The sequence below is a fragment of the Festucalex cinctus genome, chromosome 1, assembly GCF_051991245.1.
Source record: "Festucalex cinctus isolate MCC-2025b chromosome 1, RoL_Fcin_1.0, whole genome shotgun sequence".
NCBI classification, from domain to species: domain Eukaryota; kingdom Metazoa; phylum Chordata; class Actinopteri; order Syngnathiformes; family Syngnathidae; genus Festucalex; species Festucalex cinctus.
In genome coordinates, this window is record NC_135411.1 from 40,597,351 (window position 1) to 40,617,452 (window position 20,102).

Below are 20,102 nucleotides of genomic sequence, written 5' to 3' on the forward strand. Positions count from 1 at the left end.
GAAGCTTGGTCTGCACACAGGCTGGTGCCAGAGAATTCCATCCCATGTGTTAGTATCATGCAGTAGTTCGCTTAGTGCTGGTGGTTTTTTTGCGATTTGCCTTATGTGACCACAAAGCCTTTTTAACCTGTTTTTGCCCTGGATCTTTGTGTTTTTGTTATAGCTCTTCTTCATCAAGATTCTGCAGCCAGCCCACCTTCTTCCTGCCTCCTGAGTTTTTGGTTTGGGATTTTGCCTGACCTCAGCGAAATAAACTGTTACTCGTTTTGTACTTCTTGTTGCCTCTGCATTCCGGGGTCCAACCTCAGACAATCCGTAACAGGGGCAATGTTATTATTTTACTCTAGAACTACGTCAGCCTAGTTTATCATGTCATTGGCTGAGAAACTGTAGTTTGTAGGCGTGGTTATTGTGAAATTAACCCCACTGTTAATCATAAGTGGGATGGAAGTGTAGAACGCTTCAATCACAAACACATTTTCAGAAATACGAAGATAACTGCACACCTGGTAGTTAAATTTTACTCTTCATGGGTGGGCAGCAGTGTTGCCGGTAACGCGTTACTTAGTAACTTAGTTTTTGAGTAACGCGTTACTCAAAAAAGTTGCTTTCTAAAGTAACTAATAGCCTAACGCGTTAATTTATTCTACAAAGTAGTCTGATTAAAGTTACTATCCAGAGAATCAATGCGTTACTCCACATTTTCATGAAGAAGGCAAACTATCTCACTGTTGTAACAGTCACAAACAACTACGAAGATGAGGCAGAAGTCATTGATCACCACACTGAATTCAGCCATGGTCTGGTCATGAATGGTTTGCACATTCAAAACAAAAGTGATGATACTTTTACTACTAGTTTTATTAACCAACAGGCACACAACACAACAAAAAAGTGTGCATTATGGACCATAAAAGTGGTAAAAAAAATAATTTATTTCCATCCTCAACTGGTCCGTGAAGCATTATGGGATGAGGTCGTCTCCGCCCTCTCGCCAGGGGGAGTGACGTCAGACAAGTTACGTTTTCAGTAGGGGTGGAACAAAAAAACGATTGACCGAACCATCGTTCGTCAAGGGGAGCTAAACGACCGTATCGGTTGCGAGTGAGGCTTTATGGTTTTCATAACAATAGCAAGAGTTCTGCGCCGTGCTCTACTTGTTTTGTTTACATTTCAGTAGCATCACCATTCAAGCTACTTCCGTGTTTCCGTGCTCGCGACACGGCGCGCGCGCGCGCAACGAGTGACAACATACAAATGGAGACAGTTAGCAGAAGCCGGTGCCGTACATCTCGGTATTTCCCATGGCTATCGAGTCCTCTCGGTGCACTTGTATGTCCCGGGCCGGCGTTGGTACTGCGCGCGAGCCAAAAAGAATAACTCCCGTGACGATCCAATGCATGGATTCAAACGACACAGGTATGTCCCACAGCCAACACACCAGCTAAGCTAAAAGCACACTGCAAGTATCTCATTTCTCAGTTTGTGGCTCCCTGTCAATGTCTACAACTAGCATGAGCAGCAGATAGGAGAACTGAGACGTGCCCGCGATTACGACAGCCCAAAAAACAAAATATAAACAGTAGTGATTCTGTGGTCATCATCGTGTCTCAGATTAAAAAAACAAAAAAAGATGTCATACATTAACCAAAAATGAAAGTGATGACAAAAGAAAAAACAATTGTTAAATACAAAAATTGTTGATTAAAAAGGGAAATGAACTTTTGGAAATATTTTTGCATATATTAAGTGGTTAAAATGTGTTTGATAGATTTATTGTTCCATAAGGTGGCTTCATATTTCTTTTGGCTGGACGGTAGGTTTATTTCATGTCTTAAATTTATGTTTCTGAAATACTTCACAATGTGCAAATATTCTGTTTAATTGTGTTGGTGTCTGTCTAAAGGTTAAATATTTATATTTAACATTAAATTATCAACCTTTTGTTTTCCTGATCCTTATTTTGAAGAGAAAAAAACAAACAAACCAAAAAACAATTATAACTGTCAATAACTACTAATAAATATTTAAACTGATACATGTGTACACACTGGAATAGCGGAACAAACAAACAATAGAGGAATTTAGTGGATTTTCATTTTCAACCTGGATAGATTTTTATTTTTTGTTTTATAAAAAGTATTTACGTTACAAGAAGTCAAGAGAGACTGCCTATTTTGTTTTTCATAAAAAAAAACTTTATTTTCATGTTAAAAATGCACTTTCAATAAAGTATTTGGAACTCCGTTTCTACTGCATTATTTTTATGTTGAGATGGTGTTATCGGCAGCTGCTGAAAGTAACTAAAAAAGTAACTTTTAATCTAACTTAGTTACTTTTAAAATCAAGTAATCAGTAACGCAATTTAGTTACTTTTAAAACCAAGTACTCAGTAAAGTAACTAAGTTACTTTTTCAAGGTAACTGTGGCAACACTGGTGGGCAGACAGTGAAGAGACCAAACTATTTGTATATAAGCATTAAGAGTCGGTTATCCAAATGTCCCCGTGGAATTGTGACCGTACAGTTGAGGTAGCAAAAACTGGCCACACAATGGTGTTAAAAAATAAAAATAAAAAATCAATAAATCATGTCAAGTTAGACCCTTTCATCCTCTGAAAACCTTGCCAAACATTTATTTTAATGCCCCCCACTTTCAACTTTCCAATACGGCTTTTCGCATTTAGGATGTGACTTCAGATTTGGGGCATCGCAGCGACGTGTGACCCGCTTTCAAAATGCGGTGATGAGCAGCAGAAGAAGATGATGAAGAAGAAGAGAGAGAGTGAGAGTCAGTCTCCTCCGTATCATTCTAGACTTTCCAGTCTGCTTTTGAGCTGCCGTAGATCCTCGTCTGCAGGTAGGTTTGAAAGAAATGTCTGCACAGCTCTTTATATTCTGCACAGGTACCTAATGAAGTGTCCTGTAAGGGACTATCAAGGTGAGGAGGTAAGGTATTGATAAAATAATCCTATCGTTAGACCGGCTGAAGCAGCATGTGGCTCACAGCACGTTATGACAATTGTGTTCATGAAGACAAGATGTCGTTGTGTATGTTTGTCAGGAAGACGTATCCTTCATTTGTTTTTCTCTGTACAACCTCTACTTCTCATTGGCGAAGTAGTATATGGCTCTTTGTCTACTTATTTTTTAATTCATCTGCTAACTGGAGGCTGAGATTCATTGTATTTGTTCACTTAATGTTCTGTATAGGAGCTTGGTCTATTTCTTTCTGAATATTCCATACAGAAAAATCAGAAAACAGATAAATGTATTACAGTTATTATGAATGCCCGTTTAGGCACAAAACTCTCTGGCATGATTTGATTGTTCCTTCTATCAATTACTGATAAGTAATTGTGGCGGTATGGCTCAGTGGTAGAGTGGGTGGTCTCCCATCCGTGAGGTTTTGGATTTGATCCTCACCCCTGGTGACCATGTCGAAGTGTCCTTGAGCAAGACATTGAACCCCGATTTGCTCCCAGTAGACCTGGCAGCACCTTGCAATGAATGAATGTCAGGCTTCAATTGTAAAGCGCTTTGGGCGCCATATGGTGTAGTTAAGCTATATAAAAAGCAGTCCATTTACCATTTACAAGGAGTACAATTCCATTTAAAAATACATGCTTGAAGTGCCATGTTTCACATACAGGCAGCCAGCTTGATGGACCTCCCCCTGAGAGTGGCGGAATTCTTCTGAGTCCTGCACCAATGATCTTGCACCGAGGACAACATCCATGCACCTACACATCTTGCACCTGATATTCTGCACCTGAAACTCTACATCCAGCAACTAGGATTCTTGATTTTGTACCTTCTCTATCTGTTACCTGCAATATGGTGATTCTTCCTCTATAACTCTGGATCCTACAACGGTGATCTTGCACCATATGACTCTTTATCCTACAGTTATGATTCAGCAGAATTTATGATTCTGCACCAATGGCTCTGATTTCCTGAACCTATTTCTTATCCATGAGTCTGACTTCTGCACTGGTGATCCCACATCCTACACCTGCAGTCCGACGTCCAGCATGAGCCCCCGGAGATTCCTGCATGCGTTGTGCGTGCCCGTCTTCCTGCTGGAGGCCTTGTTCCTGTCAAAGCAAGAGAGGTACACGGTGCCAAGCTCGGCCTCTCGCCTGGTAGCACGGACGGACGGCGACGTGATTATCGGCGCTCTCTTCTCAGTGCACCACCAGCCGTCGGCCGACAAGGTGGCGGACAGGCAGTGCGGCGAGGTGCGTGAGCAGTACGGCGTCCAGCGAGTGGAGGCCATGTTCTACACGCTGGACCGCATCAATGCCGATCCAAACCTGTTGCCCAATATCACACTGGGCTGTGAGATCCGAGACTCGTGTTGGCATTCGTCCGTCGCACTGGAGCAGAGCATCGAGTTCATACGTGACTCGCTCATCTCCATCCGGGAGGACGGTGACAGCCAGTGGTGTGCGAAGGAGGTTGACGCATCACAGACACCACCCGTCAAGAAACCAATCGTGGGTGTGGTCGGGCCAGGTTCCAGCTCGGTGGCCATCCAGGTGCAGAACCTGCTGCAACTCTTCAACATCCCGCAGATCGCATACTCGGCCACCAGCATCGACCTGAGCGACAAGAACTTATTTCAGTACTTCCTCAGGGTGGTGCCCTCAGACACACTACAGGCCAGGGCCCTCCTTGACATTGTCAAGCGTTATAACTGGACCTACGTGTCTGCTGTCCACACCGAGGGTAAGGGGCCATTACTTATATGTGTGTTATTATTATTTTTAGTTTGCTTGCTGCCCTCAATTTACTCTAAACTGGCCAACAGCCAGCTCTAGCCTATGCCAAGGTGGAAATTTATGAGCTTGTTGCAAGGCAGACACTTTGGAATTGATTTTTAGCTAGCTAGTATGTTAGCAACAAGGAAGCACAGTATGCTTAGATTCTGTTTTCTGGTCCTATGTAGACACTTAAAGATTAAGCTAATTTTTTAGCATGCTAGCAGGAGCAACAAGTTAGCTCAAGAAGTTCTGTTTTCTGTTTCTTGTGCGGGATTTACTGGTCATTAAAAGTTAGCTAAATAGAATGTGCAGTGACATGGCTCAACACAAGCGCTTGAATTCTGTTGTCTGGTTCTTGGTGATAGGCCGAAACATGAAGACTGAGTAAAAACTTTAGTTTTTTTTTTTTTTTAAAGAGCTCAGAATTGTTCATTCGGTAGTCTTACCGATTCAACGTCTTGTCATCATTGCTCTTTTTTTTTTTTTTTTTTTTTTTGTGTGTATGTGTGCGTGCGTTTGCGTGCGTGCGTTTGCGTGCGTGCGTTTGCGTGTGTGCGTTTGCGTGCGTTTTCGTGCGTGCGCGTGCGTGCGTGTGCGTGCGTGCAAATACGTATAAATTTATACTCATTCATTCACCTAAAACCTTATAAATATCCCATTACCCTTCGCCTTAACCAGGTACTTCAGAATCTTGCCAGAGTCGTGAGGTTTAAATGGTCAGGAGACCAGAGAAAAGGTCAGAAAAAAAAAGAAATAAAGAGAAAAGAAAGGTAAATCAAAGTGAAATCCAGCACCGACCAAACACTTCCTGCCTTCCCCATGATTACAAAATCAAAGTCTTACGCCAACCCCGGAAGCCTCTAAATTCCAGCAAATTTAGCGAGATCTCAAGAGCCCAGAGGAAAAACTAAAGAGAGGAAGGAGGGAAGGATCGATAAGGCAGAGTAAGATCCATAGAAGCCAGTACATCCAATCCATCAAAGTGAAGTCCAGCACCAACAAGACCCCTCCTGCGTGGTTACAAAACCAGAGTCTTATGCCAACCCCAGAAACCTCATACTTCTAATAAATTAAGATCTCAAGTGACCAGAGGAAAAACTAAAGAGAGGAAGGAGGGAAGGATAGATAAAGCAAAGTGAGAACCACAGACACCAGCACCAACTGATTCAAGGGGCTATGGGAGGGAGAGGGTACTTCTGTTGAGTTTCAGTAGATGCTGGTGCGACGGATCTGGCATGCATAAGGACCACCACCAAAGAAAGAAGCCGTCAACCGCGGTCCAGCAAAGCGAGCACTCCCCCCCCCCCCCCCGGAATCCCCAGGCCGCGGCAGCACCAAGGCCACCCCCAAGCCACCCGAGCGGACACCGGTCGGCGAGCCGACCCAGACACCCGGAACACCCCCGCCCCAGCCCCGGCCCACACCCCCGAGCCCAAGGCCGCAGAACGAGGCCCAGCGGGCCCCCACAGCGCCCCACCGGTCCCCAGCCCCCATCCCCCCACGACCCCCCCGCACCCCACCCAAACCCGCCATCCACCACGACCCAGGCCCCACCACCCCCGACCCCCAAACCCCCGAACACACCCCGACCCCCAGCACCCAACCCCCCACCCACCCATACCTCCACCCCCCCCCCAAACAAGCCGCCCCCCCCCCCCTGACGGCCGCCACCCCCCCCGCAAACCCGGCCCCCCGCGAGAACCCCCCACCCCCCCCCCGGAAACCGGCAACCTCCAGCCGCGCGAGATTTGCACAGCGGCGGGAGGGGGGAAGCAGAGGAGGAAGCACCAGGGGAGAAGGCGGAACACCAGAACACCGAGCCCGGTGGGGAGAGGCCCCGGTCGTCACGCCAGAGTACTAGTGACACCTAACCCTGTTACTGAGTCCGCCAGCTCGCCGACTGGCGAGCTCTACCCTTACACCGTGAATGTGGCCCCACCCAGTGTATATACAAGTGTGTGCGTGTGGTGCATTAAAATTGGGAGCAGGTGAGTCGGAGCAGAGGGAAAAAATTTCCCCTACTCCGACACACCCGTATCCCCCCCCCAAAAAATGAATATGTATATGTGTGGTGCATTAAAAAAGGGAATGGAGGGACAAAGTGGTGGGGCAGGGACACAAATGGGGGGACCACAGCGCTGCCAGGCACTGCAGTCCATCCCCTCTGATGGCTCCCCGCCCCAACTCACCCCTCCCCTTGGACGTGAGGTGCATTAAAATTGGAGGGGAGTTGAAGGGTGAAGACGGTGTTTCCACCCTTCCCCACCCCACCAAGAAATGTGTTGTGTGCCCTATGTGTATATTTACAAAGTGTATAGTGCAAGCTAGTGAAGTGAGTAAGAGGAGCGACCAGCGGGGCCTCACCCAACCCGGCGGGTGTAGGTGGCACGCCCGCCCCCCAGCACCCCCACCCCCACCCGCCCCCCACCTCATCCACCCGGCACCACAATGGGCGGACAGCCAGCGCAGCAGGGCTACCGGACAGCCCACCGGCCACCGGAGCCTGCCCGGGGCGCCAGGAGTTATACCGGAGTGGGGCAGGCCCCAAACCCTCGCCCGGCCCCCGGAGCCCGACGCCCGGGCCGGGGAGGGAGCCCCAGGCCCAGGGAGAGGGAGGGGGAGGGGCCGCAGGGCAGACAGGGAAGGGGGGGGGGGGGAGCGGGGAGAAGACGACAAGAAGGCGAAAGGGCGGCTGCAGGGCAGGAGGCGGGGGGGGGGGGAGGAGGAGGGAGGGCGACAAGGGAAAAGGGACCGGGAGGCAGAGGAGGATGGGCGGGAGGAGGCGAGGAGGGAGCGGCGACGGGGGGGAGGAAGGGGGAGGGGAGAGGGAACCACGGGGCACACCGGAGGCCCACCCACCCCGAACCGCGCCGCCGGGCACGGAGCAGCGGACCGCGCCGGGACGGCACCGCCCCGGGCACCAGGGGAAGCACCCCAACACCGCACCCCACAGGGGGCCCAGGGAGCGGCCAAGTCGCAACCGCCACCGAGCAGACAACGGGGGGGGGGGGGGGGGGCAGAACCACCCCCGCCCGACCACAGGGGACGGCGTCAAGAAAATTGACTAATTAGCATGCAGTAACACCAAGTGTTGATGCTTAGTGCCCACTAGAAATAGATCTTAAGGAGTTAGTGAGTATAGTGTCGTATAGTGTGGTGTGCTCGAGCCCACTAGCAGCAACTAGGTTCCTGACTATATAAAAATAAAAACAATCAGATACAAAATACCAAATACAGAAGCAGCGAAAACAGAAGTTGTAACGATGTGGTGGCTCTCGTTAACAGGCAGAATCTTGGCAGGATTAAGTTGCCAAATTGAGATTAAAATATTCTATGTACATAGACCATATTTGTTTAAATCTTGATACTTGATTTTTATTTAAGGCAGAGATTTTTTCCATTGAGATATAATTTATTAGTAAGTTTAACCAGTGGTCGATATTTAGAGATTGTTTATTTTTCCAATTGACAAGGATTATTTTTTTAGCAATAGTAAGGGCTATAAATATAGATTGAGATTGTTTACATGGTAGCTCAGTTATTGTTAAGTCACCTAGTAAACACAATCTTGGAGATAAAGGAAGCCTACAGTTTAATATATCAGCGAGCTTTTCCAAGATTTTAGTCCAGAAATGCAGCACTGGAGTACATGACCATAAAGCATGAAGATAAGTATCGGCAGTGTTTTGTGAGCACTGGAGACAAATGTCGGAGTCAGAGTCCCATTTTTTTCATCATATATTGTGTAATATATGTTCTATGAAGTATCTTATATTGGATAAGTTGCAAATGTGTCTGTTTGGTCATTTTAAATACATTTTCACAGATTTGGGTCCAAAGGTCTGGTTCCGGAACTATAGACAAGTCTTTTTCCCATTTTAAAGTCGGTAAATACGTTTTATTTGTGTATAAAAATAACTTATATATTTTTGATATTTTCTTTATTGTTGTTGGAGAAAGCTTTATAATATCTTTAGCTAAGACAGGCAGTTGGAGCGTATCCTGAAGTGTTGGGATTTGTTTCTTAACCATATTTTTAACTTGCAGATACTCTAAACTGGCCAACAGCCAGCTCTAGCCTATGCCAAGGTGGAAATTTATGAGCTTGTTGCAAGGCAGACACTTTGGAATTGATTTTTAGCTAGCTAGTATGTTAGCAACAAGGAAGCACAGTATGCTTAGATTCTGTTTTCTGGTCCTATGTAGACACTTAAAGATTAAGCTAATTTTTTAGCATGCTAGCAGGAGCAACAAGTTAGCTCAAGAAGTTCTGTTTTCTGTTTCTTGTGTGGGATTTACTGGTCATTAAAAGTTAGCTAAATAGAATGTGCAGTGACATGGCTCAACACAAGCGCTTGAATTCTGTTGTCTGGTTCTTGGTGATAGGCCGAAACATGAAGATTGAGTAAAAACTTTAGTTTGTGAGCACGTAGTAGTTCATTCACTGGATAGTCATTGAAATTTGAATATTCATTGAACATTCAGAGAAAGTCAGAGGGTATGAAGACTTTGACTCTTTCTTGATACAAAAAAAACATCTCTGAAACTTGTATATGTTTTAGGGAACTTGTGAGAGATTTCATGAAAAAAATTTCAAGGTCAACTAAAACAAAAGGTCAAAAGGCACCAATTTTCGACATGGAGATTGCAGAGTCCAGATTTTGAATCCTTATTGAATTCCCATTACAACGGTATCTGTTTTGTGAAGATTGACACAGTAGTTTAGTTAATTCATTTTTTTTCCTTTCGGACACATTACAGCTTACATCAATCACATCACATCACATCACATCATCATAGTTCCTGTGATACAAGGGTTCAAAAGGGTTCAAAGGAAGCCGGCCACGCCCCTTTTTGCAGGAATTATCACAATTCGACTGGCCGTAGCTACTAGCTCCCAAACCCTCCGACTGACCTAAAATTTGAGATTTAGTGTTGTGCCATGACTATCAACAAGTTCAGCAAGTTTCATTAAAATTAAAATATGCTTAAACCCACTGGGTGATTTGGCATGAAATGCCCCTCCAAGAGAAAAGTTGAGAGGAAAGATGAGGAATTTCATCATTTTTCGTGTTATGTTTGATGACTATTTTTTAAATGTATTTTTGTTGTTGATTCCTAATTAAAAATGGAAACAACAAATAATATACATGTACACTACATATTCTAGATAAAAAGAATTGCTCAAATTTCCATTCCTGCTCCCTAGTGCAGAATTTTCCTTTTTAGAATCTGTTGGGCAAAATAATTAACTGTGGCCTGCCTTATGCATCTGCGTCAAAAGTTGACTTTTTTTTTTTTTTTGCAACTCAGGTAACTACGGCGAAAGCGGCATGGAGGTGTTCAAGGAGCTGGCCTCACAAGAAGGACTGTGCCTGTCGCTGTCGGACAAAATCTACAGCAACGCTGGTGAGAAGCACTTTGACAGGCTGCTACGCAAACTACGTCAGCGGCTGCCCAAAGCCCGAGTGGTGGTCTGCTTCTGTGAGGGCATGACGGTCCGAGGCCTACTCATGGCAATGAGGCGAAGAGGAGTCGCTCGTGAATTCCTTCTCATTGGCAGGTCAGTTTGTTTGCAAAGTTCTTTTCTCAAAGAGGAAGCCGAGAAATGCTTCAAAATGGCAGCAATGTACATCAAAGGATTCCTCTTCATGGTCCTCCCAAATTGACTACTCACACATTGAAAACATGCATACCATCCATTTATTTTCTTCAACTTATCCGGGGTCAAGTCGTGCTGTCATAATCCTTAGTAGGGAAGCCCAGACTTTCCTTTCCCCAGTCACTTCGTCCAGCTCCTCAAGGGGAATCCAGAGACAGGGAGGCATCCAGGAGTCAACCTAACCAGATGCCCGAGCCACTTCATCTGGCTCAAGAATATGGCTCGACTCCCAGATGACCGAGCTTCTCTAAGGGAGAGTCTGGACATCCAGGATCTTAGGGTCTCTTGAAAAGTGATGATTTTGGAGATACGAGGATTCCACCCGACTCCAGCAATATATATTTTTTGTCTGCATGAGGGAGAATGTAGGATGCGTGTGCATGTTTGTGGGTCAAGGTGACGAGCACTAAAAATGTTTAGTGGAGCAACACAAGTGAACAAAGCGCCCGAGGTGCGCTCGTGCTCATTATCACACATTCACACAGCCCACACTCCAAAATGTCTGCAGCAGGAGACTATTTGGAAAATCAGTTATTCCATTATAAAATAATGTACAGTGTTAAACATTCACTTATATGACTCAAAATTGACGTGTCAGAGTCATAAGCGAGAATATCAGCATGTATCCTCCTTTGCCTTCCATGCAGAACCCAGAAAAGTGGTCAACATAATTGAAGCAGTTTATTAGCGGGGTGCTGGAGCGCAGATTTTGGCACAGAGAACATGAGAAGCAGATGGCCAGCTACACTGATTGTCGCTTTGCCCAGCCATCGCATTACAGTAGCACATTGTTTTAGCTTTCATGTCAAGTCAGTGAAATCAGCTACTTTATCCTATTTTTGTGTGTTACCCCATAAATAAACTGTACACAGAATAGAACTTCTTCTGCTCCACTTTTTCACATCCCCTCTCCAAGAGTTGTTGCCGGTAAATACATGTCCTTTTTTTTTTTTTTTTAAATCATGGTTACATGTTTTCATAATGGCATTGTTGTTTTATGGTATGTTGGTATCGTGCTGCTTAATTGTCATGATAACATGGTAACATGTCACTATCGTGGCGTCACGCCACACTATCACTACGGAATCTTTGCATCATGGTGTCTTGACTTCACTCATCATGGTACTGTAATATCAGGTATCGTTGCATCATGATGTCATTATTGTATGGTGAAATCATGGTGTGTTGATCAATCCATCAAACTGTATTTCTAAAGGTACTTCGATTGTACTGTCCAGGTCAATAGATATGTTTTCAAATAATTTCATGTCACGATCAGTCAAGTGCTTTGGGCACAGATAGTGTAGATAAAACACTGTATAGAGAAGCACTTCTTTTGCCATTAACCGTTTTGATCAAATTGGATTTTTCATTTGTTGGACTATGATGTGTTATTTATTTATTTATTTTTAATGAAAAGTGCAATAACACTTTCAAAAGTCAACGCAAGAATAGCAAATCAAGATTTTGGGTGGGATGCTGAGTTCAAGTAAGAACATGGTATCGTGATGTCATGCAGCGTGTCATCACGAGATGAGATGACCTCTATTAGCTCCACAATGTTGACTATCATGGTTCTGATATTTTGGCTGCATACATATTGGACCTTCAGTGATTACCGATAAATCCATTTGAAGTTATTATTCGTCTTGTGAAATACATTGAGCATAATTCCTGTCACATGAAAATAAGTGCAGCAGTACTACACGGCATGTCATTAACAGTGACGGCTGGGCAGACCGCATGGAAGTGGTGGAAGGCTACGAGGAGGAGGCCCTTGGAGGCATCACTGTCAAGCTGAAGTCGGAGGAGGTGGCTTCCTTCGATGACTACTTCCTGAAACTCAAGCTGGACACCAACGTGCGCAACCCCTGGTTCCCGGAGTTTTGGCAGCATCGCTTCCAGTGTCGCCTTCCAGGGCACCCGCATGAGAACAGGAACTATGTCAGGAACTGTTCAGGTCACCGCACACTTGTGGTGTATTCATTCAAAACCTTTTCGACCTTGACTTGATAGAGGTTCATATTTACATGTTAGGGATTTGCTAATACAAGTGGTACAGATCAAATTAGGTACACTTGCTCAGTCTAACCACAGTCAAGCAAACAAGAGATCAAATATTGGCAAAAAATAAAATTCAACAGAAATATTAGAAAAACTGTAAATATTTGATGCAAAATATCAATTAGATTGAAACTACACAAACAGATGACAAATACACACATATTAGAAATATTGGCAAAACATGCCCTTTTAAAAATGACAAAAAATAATAATTTGTACAAAAAATATTCTTCACAAATACAAAAATAACTAAAATATTAAATAGTACAACCCATTTTATTTGGTGGGGAGCTCAAATCTCCTGGTCTCTGCATTGTGTAATTAAATTACTTGTTGACTCGTCGTGAACAAGTGGAATCACTCCAATACCAAAATAACAGCATCACATCAATATTAGAAAAACAAAACAAAACACATTACAAACTATTACAAAAAAAATAAATAGTGAGGTAAAACAGTGCGTAAACTTTCGAAATATGTAAAAATACTAGATGGGAAATACATCTTACACAAGAATTACAAAAACAGTAAGCATGTAAAAATATAAGGGAAAAATAGGAAATCAAATAAATGGAAATAATACAAATATGGGGCGGAAAACAAAAAATAAGACCCAAAAATAAAGCAAAAATATGTAAAAACAGACCACAAAAATTGTGCTTAAGATTTAAATTAAGAGATAAAAATACAAAAAAATATATGGAAAATATACAAATATTAGAAATCATTATTACGGTAGTTTAAAATTGAGATAATTGGGTAAAATATTAAAATATTAGCTAAAAATTCAAATACAAATATTGAGTTAAAAGAACAATAACTTTAGATGCAAAATACACAAATAACAAAAAGGGGGGGGGGGAAACACACAAATATTAACCCCACAGCCCCACACCCCCAAATCCAGATGGAAAAATATAAACAAATTAGACAAAAAGATAACAGAAAAATATCAGTTTGTAATCTTGTGTATTTGAGCAGGCTCCGAGCGCCTGGAGGACAACTACGTGCAGGACAGCAAAATGGGCTTCGTGGTGAACGCCATCTACGCCATGGCGCACGGCCTGCACGACATGCACGCCAGCCTGTGCCCCGGGGCCACGGGCCTGTGCGACGCCATGAGGCCCGTGGACGGCAGCCACCTGCTGGACTTCCTGCTCAGGACCTCCTTTGCCGGCGTCTCGGGCGAGGACGTCCGCTTCGACCACAATGGGGACTCGCCTGGCAGGTAGGCTATGGCGCACACAGTACACAGTGGCTTGCTTCTTGTTAAATCTTCATTCTAATAATCCCCCCGCTGTGCTTTAACAGTCACTAACAAAATGTTTAGTAATGTTTTTTCATCCAAAACATAGCACTCTGCACTCCAGTATTTTACCTCTAAAAACAAACAGTAACTAGAGCTGCGAGCAGCTATAAAGGGCCCTCGCAGCCCGGGCCACGTTGGGGTCCTTGCACGTTGTGGTACTTGCATGTTGGGGTACTGGCACATTGGGGTACTGGCATATTGGAAGCAAAATTTCTTTGAAAATGGCATAATAAACGTTTACATGTAGAATATTTTTTTTGCCAGTGTGTGTCAAGCTCAACGGGTTTTGGTGATTGTTAAGACCTGCAAAAATCAGCGTCTTTTTTTATTTTTAGGCAATGAGTTGCCCTGATTGGTATTTTTGTAAAAGTGTATGTAGACATCATCGCTCGTTGTACTCATTGCACAATGTTACTTTTATTGTCCAAAGGGGCAATCAAAAATGAATAAAACAAAATGGAAACGTACATACGTTTGGATCGGTGTGAAGCCAGTGAACAATTTGAGTGGTGGAAACTAAAAGAATATTCATAAATTACTTAGTTATCACACTTAGAATGAGTTTACATTTTTTGTACAAAATACCGTATGTGTTTTTTTTTTTAATATATATAATATATGCCTCAAGGGCGAGATGGCGCTGTATTTATAACTGAATGTTGTCATAGAGATACCTTCAGGCCTTGATTATAAGCACACATGTCAAGTGTGGGATTTTTTTTTTAGCATGTACCGTGGCGTTATTAAGCATATCCTTCATTCACGATATTGGTTTTAATGTCCACAAAGGCTATCAAAAATAAATAAAAATATATATATGTTTGGATAAGTCTGATGCCAGTGAACATTTTGAGTGGTGGAAACTAAAAGAATATTCATAAATGACTTAGTTATCACACTTAGAATGAGTTTACATTTTTTGTACAAAATACCGTATGTGGGGTATTTTTTTTTTTATGCCTCAAGGGCTAGGTGGCGCTGCATATATAACTGAATGTTGTCATAGAGATAACTTCAGGCCTCGACGATAAACATACATGTCAAGTTTGGGATTTTTTGGAGCATGTACCGGGGAGTTATCAAGCATATCCTTTTTCATTGCGAAACACAAATTTTGATGCCCCGCCCTCATCATATAATAATTCGAAAAGTCAAGATTTTCCCCCCTGTCGTTGGCTCAGATCTTGACATTGTCCAGGTCAAGTCTTTTTTCTTTTTTTTTCTTTTTTTTTCTTCTATGTGTATATTTACAAAGTGTATAGTGCAAAACTAGTGAAGTGAGTAAGAGGAGCGACCAGCGGGGCCTCACCCAACCCGGCGGGTGTAGGTGGCCGGGCGGGGGTTTGAGGCCTGCCCCACCCCGGTAGAACTCCTGGCGCCCCGGGCGGGCTCCGGTGGCCGGTAGGCTGTCCAGTAGCCCTGCTGCGCTGGCGGCCCGCCTATTGTGGTGCCAGATGGGTGGGGTGGGGGCGGGTGGGGGGGGGGGGGTGCTGGGGGCCGGGCGTCCAGGTCAAGTCTTAACTCAGTCGGATGAAACGTGGAGAAGAAGTGGGCAAAAGTATGCCCCCTGTAAATGTGCAAAAATCATCAAAAATGGGACATTCAAAAATTCGTAGCTCACTTCCTGTTCATTTTAGCATATGGGTCCAAGAGACTTTTTTGTAGGTCTTGGGCTCCCTCATACACCTAAAAATATTCGTCGTTCTTGCTTAAACGTACAACCGGGACTGCTTCGTTAAAAATTTCTAGGGGGCGCTATTGATTCTTTTTTTTAAAAATAGCACAATCAACAATAAAATATTGCTCATTGTACCAGGCCAGATGTGTGTGCCAAGTTTCATGAGTTTCTGTGCATGTTTAGACCCTCAAAACTGGCGTTGTTTTCTTGGCGAACAGCGCTTAGCCACGCCTACAGCAATTCGCGAAAACTCACAAACTTCGTGTTGTGACACCGTGAAGGCCGAAACCCTCATCTGAGCAAATATGAGGTAGGTCCAGTTAATGTGTTTGGAGAAAAACGTAGAAGAAAATTCGTAAGAAAAAAATATGCCACGAGGTGGCGCTATCAGTAAGATGAAATATAAGTTCGTAGATGTCTTTAGGGCTGGACTCTCATCAAATGTGTGAAATTTTGAGAAGATAGGATCATCTCGGTCAAGTTAATGCAGCTTTTATTGTCACGAAAAATCTTCAGACTTTGCGTCACCGTAGCGGCCACGCCCTTTGGCGAAAAGTTACAATATTCGGTGTGGGGCATGATCAACATCTTAAGGCTTGTCTGGCCAATTTTCAACTGGATCCCTTCAACGAGCTCAGCACAGTAGCTAAAAACATAAAGTATGACATTTATTGTTACCACTAGGTGGCGCTAAATGTATAACTGAATTTTATCATATAGATGTTTTCAGGCCGTGACTATTAAGTTGCATGAGAAGTTTGAGATTTTTCGGAGCTTGAACATGGGAGTTATTAAGCATTTGCTCTTTCTGGACAAATGAAATTTTAAAGACAATATTTGATGCCCCGCCCCCATCATATAGTATTTCAAAAAGTCAAGGTTTTTTGCCCAGTGGCTGTCTCAGGTCTTGAGATGATAAATGCCAATTTTGAAGTCAACTGGATGAAAAATGTTTGCAAAGGGGGAAAAAGCATGACCACAGTGAATGTGCCAAAATAGGCCAAAATTGGACATTAAAAAATTCGTAGCTCATTTCCTGTACATTTTAGCTACATGGTCCCAATAGACTTTTTTTGTGCGTCTCGGGGTGCTACACGTGCCTGCCAATTTTCGTTGCTCTAGCTCAAACGTGCCGGGCTTGGTTTTTATTTTTCTACTCTAGGGGGCGCTATAGAGTCGCGTTGTTATGACGACTTCATCATATCAAATTTTTCGCCGGGCCCGAAGAGTGCGCAAAGTTCGGTGAGTTTTCGTGAATGTTTAGGTATCCAAAATCGCGATCGTTTGCGGAGAATAAAGAAGAAGAAGAAGAAGAAGAAGAAGAAGAAGAAGAAGAAGAAGAAGAAGAAGAATAACTAGAGCTGCGAGCAGCTATAAAGGGCCCTCGCAGCCCGGGCCACGCTGGGGTACTTGCACGTTGGGGTACTTGCACATTGGAAGCAGAATGTCTTTGAAAATGGCATGATAAACCATTACATGTGGATTTTTTTTCTTTTTTTGCCAGGTGTGATGAGTGTGTCAAGCTCAATGGGTTTTGGTGATTGTTAAGATCTGCAAAAATCAGCGTCTTTTTTTATTTTTAGGCAATGAGTTGCCCTGATTGGTATTTTTTGTAAAAGTATATATACACACATCATCGTTCGTACTCATTGCACAATGTTGCTTTTATTGTCCATAGAGGCGATAAAAAAAAATGAAACTAAAGAAAAAAAATACATATGTTTGGATCGATCAGATGCCAGTAAACATATTGAGTGGTGGAAAGTAAAAGAATATTCATAAATGACTTAGTTATCACACTTACAATGAGTTTACAATTTTTGTAAAAATACAATAAGTGAGGCATTTTTTTTTTTTTATGCCTCAATGACTAGGTGGCGCTGCATATATAACTGAATTTTATCATAGAGATACCTTCAGGCCTTGACTATAAATATACATTTCAAGTATGGGATTTTTTAGAGCATGTACCTGGGAGTTATTCAGCATATCCTTCATTCACGATATTGCTTTTAATGTCCATAGAGGCTATCAAAAATACATAAAACTAAATAACAAAAATATGTATGTTTGGTTAGGTCTGATGCCAGTGAATATTTTGAGTGGTGGAAGGTAAAAGAATATTCATAAATGACTTAGTTATCACACTTAAAATGAGTTTACAATTTTTAGAAAAATACCGTAAGTGAGGCATTTTTTTTTATGCCTCAAGGACTAGGTGGCGCTGTATTTATAACTGAATTTTGTCATAGAGATACCTTCAGGCCTTGACTCTAAATATACATTTCAAATATGGGATTTTTTGGAGCATGTACCTGGGAGTTATTAAGCATAGCCTTCATTCACGATATTGCTTTTAATGTCCATAGAGGCTATCAAAAATACATAAAACTAAATAACAAAAATATGTATGTTTGGTTAGGTCTGATGCCAGTGAACATTTTGAGTGGTGGAAAGTAAAAGAATATTCATAAATGACTTCGTGATCACACTGAGAATGAGTTTACAATTTTTGTAAAAATACCGTAAGTGGGGTATTTTTTTTCCATGCCTCAATGGCTAGGTGGTGCTGCATATATAACTGAATGTTGTCATAGAGATAGCTTCAGGCCTTGACTATAAACATACATGTCAAGTTTGGGATTTTTTGGAGCATGGACCGGAGAGTTATTAAGCATATCATTTTTCATTGCGAAACACAAATTTTGATGCCCTGCCCTCATCATATAGTATTTAGAAAAGTCAAGATTTTTCTCCCTGTCGTTGGCTCAGGTCTTGACATAGCCCAGGTCAAGTCTGAAGTCAGTCGGATGAAACGTGTAGGAGAAGTGGGCAAAAGTATGCCCCCTGTAAATGTGCTAAAATCGTAAAAAAATGGGACATTCAAAAATTCGTAGCTCACTTCCTGTTCATTTTAGCATATGGGTCCAAGAGACTTTTTTGCAGGTCTTGGGCACCCTCATACACCTAAAAATTTTCGTAGATCTTGCTTGAACGTACAACCGGGGCTGCTTCATTAAAATGTTCTAGGGGGCGCTATTGAGTCATTTTTTGTAAAAACAGCACAATCCAGGATAAAATATCGCTCATTTTGCCAGGCCAGAAGTGTGTGCCAAGTTTCATGCGTTTCTGTGCCGGTTTAGGCCCTCAAAATTGGTGTTGTTTTCTTGGCGAACAGCGCTTAGCAACGGCCACAGCGATTCGCGAAAAATCACAAACTTCGTGTTGTGACATCATGAAGACCGAAACCCTCATCTGAGCAAATATGAGGTAGGTGCAGTTAATGTGGTTGGAGAAAAACATTGAAGAAAAATCGTAAGAAAAAAAATTGCCAGAAGGTGGCGCTATCAGTAAGATGAAATATAAGTTCGTAGATGTCTTAAGGGCTGGACTCTCATCAAATGTGTGAAATTTCGAGAAGATAGGATTACCTGGGTCAAGTAAAAGCAGCTTTTATTGCCACGAAAAATTACCAGACTTTGCGGCACCGTAGAGGCCACGCCCTTTGGCGAAAAGTTACAATATTCGGTGTGGGGCATGATCAACATCTTAAGGCTTGTCTGACCAATTTTCAACTGGATCCCTTCAAAGAGCTTGGCACAGTAGCTAAAAACGTAAAGTATGACATTTAGTTTCACCACTAGGTGGCGCTATATATATAACAGAATTGTATCATATAGATGTTTTCAGGCCGTGACTATTAAGTTTCATGAGAAGTTTGAGATTTTTTGGAGCTTGTTCATGGGAGTTATTCAGCATTTTGTCTTTCTGGACAAATTAAATTTTAAAGGCAATATTTGATGCCCCGCCTCCGTCATATAGTATTCCAAAAAGTTAAGATATTTTGCCCAGTTGTTGTCTTGGGTCTTGAGACGATACATGGCAAGTTTGAAGTCAACTGGCTGAAAAATATTTGCAAAGGGGGAAAAAGTATGACCACAGTGAATGTGCCAAAATGGGCCAAAATTGGACATTCAAAAATTCATAGCTCACTTCCTGTACATTTTAGGAAATGGCTTCCACTGACTTTTTTGTGCGTCTCGGGGTGCTATACGTGCCTGGCAATTTTCGTAGCTCTAGGTCAAATGGGCCGGAATTGGTTTTTATTTTTCTACACTAGGGGGCGCTATAGAGTCGCATTGTTATGGCAACTACATAATATCAAATTTTTCGCCGGGCCCGAAGAGACTGCAAAGTTTGGTGAGTTTTCGTAAATGTTTAGGCCCTCAAAAATGCGATCGTTGACGAAGAAGAAGAAGAAGAAGAATTCTTACAAAAACAAGAGGGACCTCGCAGCGGTCGCTGCTCCCCAGCTAGCAAAATTCCTCCGGCTCATATATGGGCCACATGCTTGCGTTTGTTCTGGCCCAGTATACGCCTGGGTCCCCGGCCCACACACGGCAAGATGTTCCGGTTCAACATGAATGGGCCTGACATGGCCCAGTGTATTTTTAACAACAGAAAAAGGCTGTGGCTCACATCTGGCCCACATGCTGTCTTACTTTAGGTAGCCTATAATAAATTGGCCCACCTCTGGCCCACACACGGCATACCGATATTAACTGAAAACTCTACTGTTGGCCCAGGTCTGGCCCATACACTATAAACCGATCAATTTAAGATG

At 43.1% G+C, this 20,102-nt stretch overlaps 1 protein-coding gene across 3 annotated transcripts in view; it reads left to right on the forward strand.

Moving 5' to 3' along the window:
• Positions 1 to 720: 720 nt before the first annotated feature.
• LOC144028455 (metabotropic glutamate receptor 1-like) overlaps positions 721 to 20,102 on the forward strand; it is a 47,980-nt gene continuing 28,598 nt past the window's right edge. Inside the window, exons 1-7 of one of the 3 annotated variants that reach the window (XM_077535648.1) lie at positions 721 to 1,419; positions 2,687 to 2,859; positions 3,652 to 4,113; positions 4,191 to 4,730; positions 10,079 to 10,328; positions 12,152 to 12,387; positions 13,473 to 13,719. In XM_077535648.1, the coding sequence (XP_077391774.1) occupies positions 4,056 to 4,113; positions 4,191 to 4,730; positions 10,079 to 10,328; positions 12,152 to 12,387; positions 13,473 to 13,719 (1,331 nt within the window). In that variant the 5' untranslated portion in view covers positions 721 to 1,419; positions 2,687 to 2,859; positions 3,652 to 4,055. Of the gene's footprint in view, positions 1,420 to 2,686; positions 2,860 to 3,651; positions 4,731 to 10,078; positions 10,329 to 12,151; positions 12,388 to 13,472; positions 13,720 to 20,102 lie in introns of those variants that run through there. The other 2 variants (XM_077535647.1, XM_077535649.1) reach the window with 2 other exon arrangements.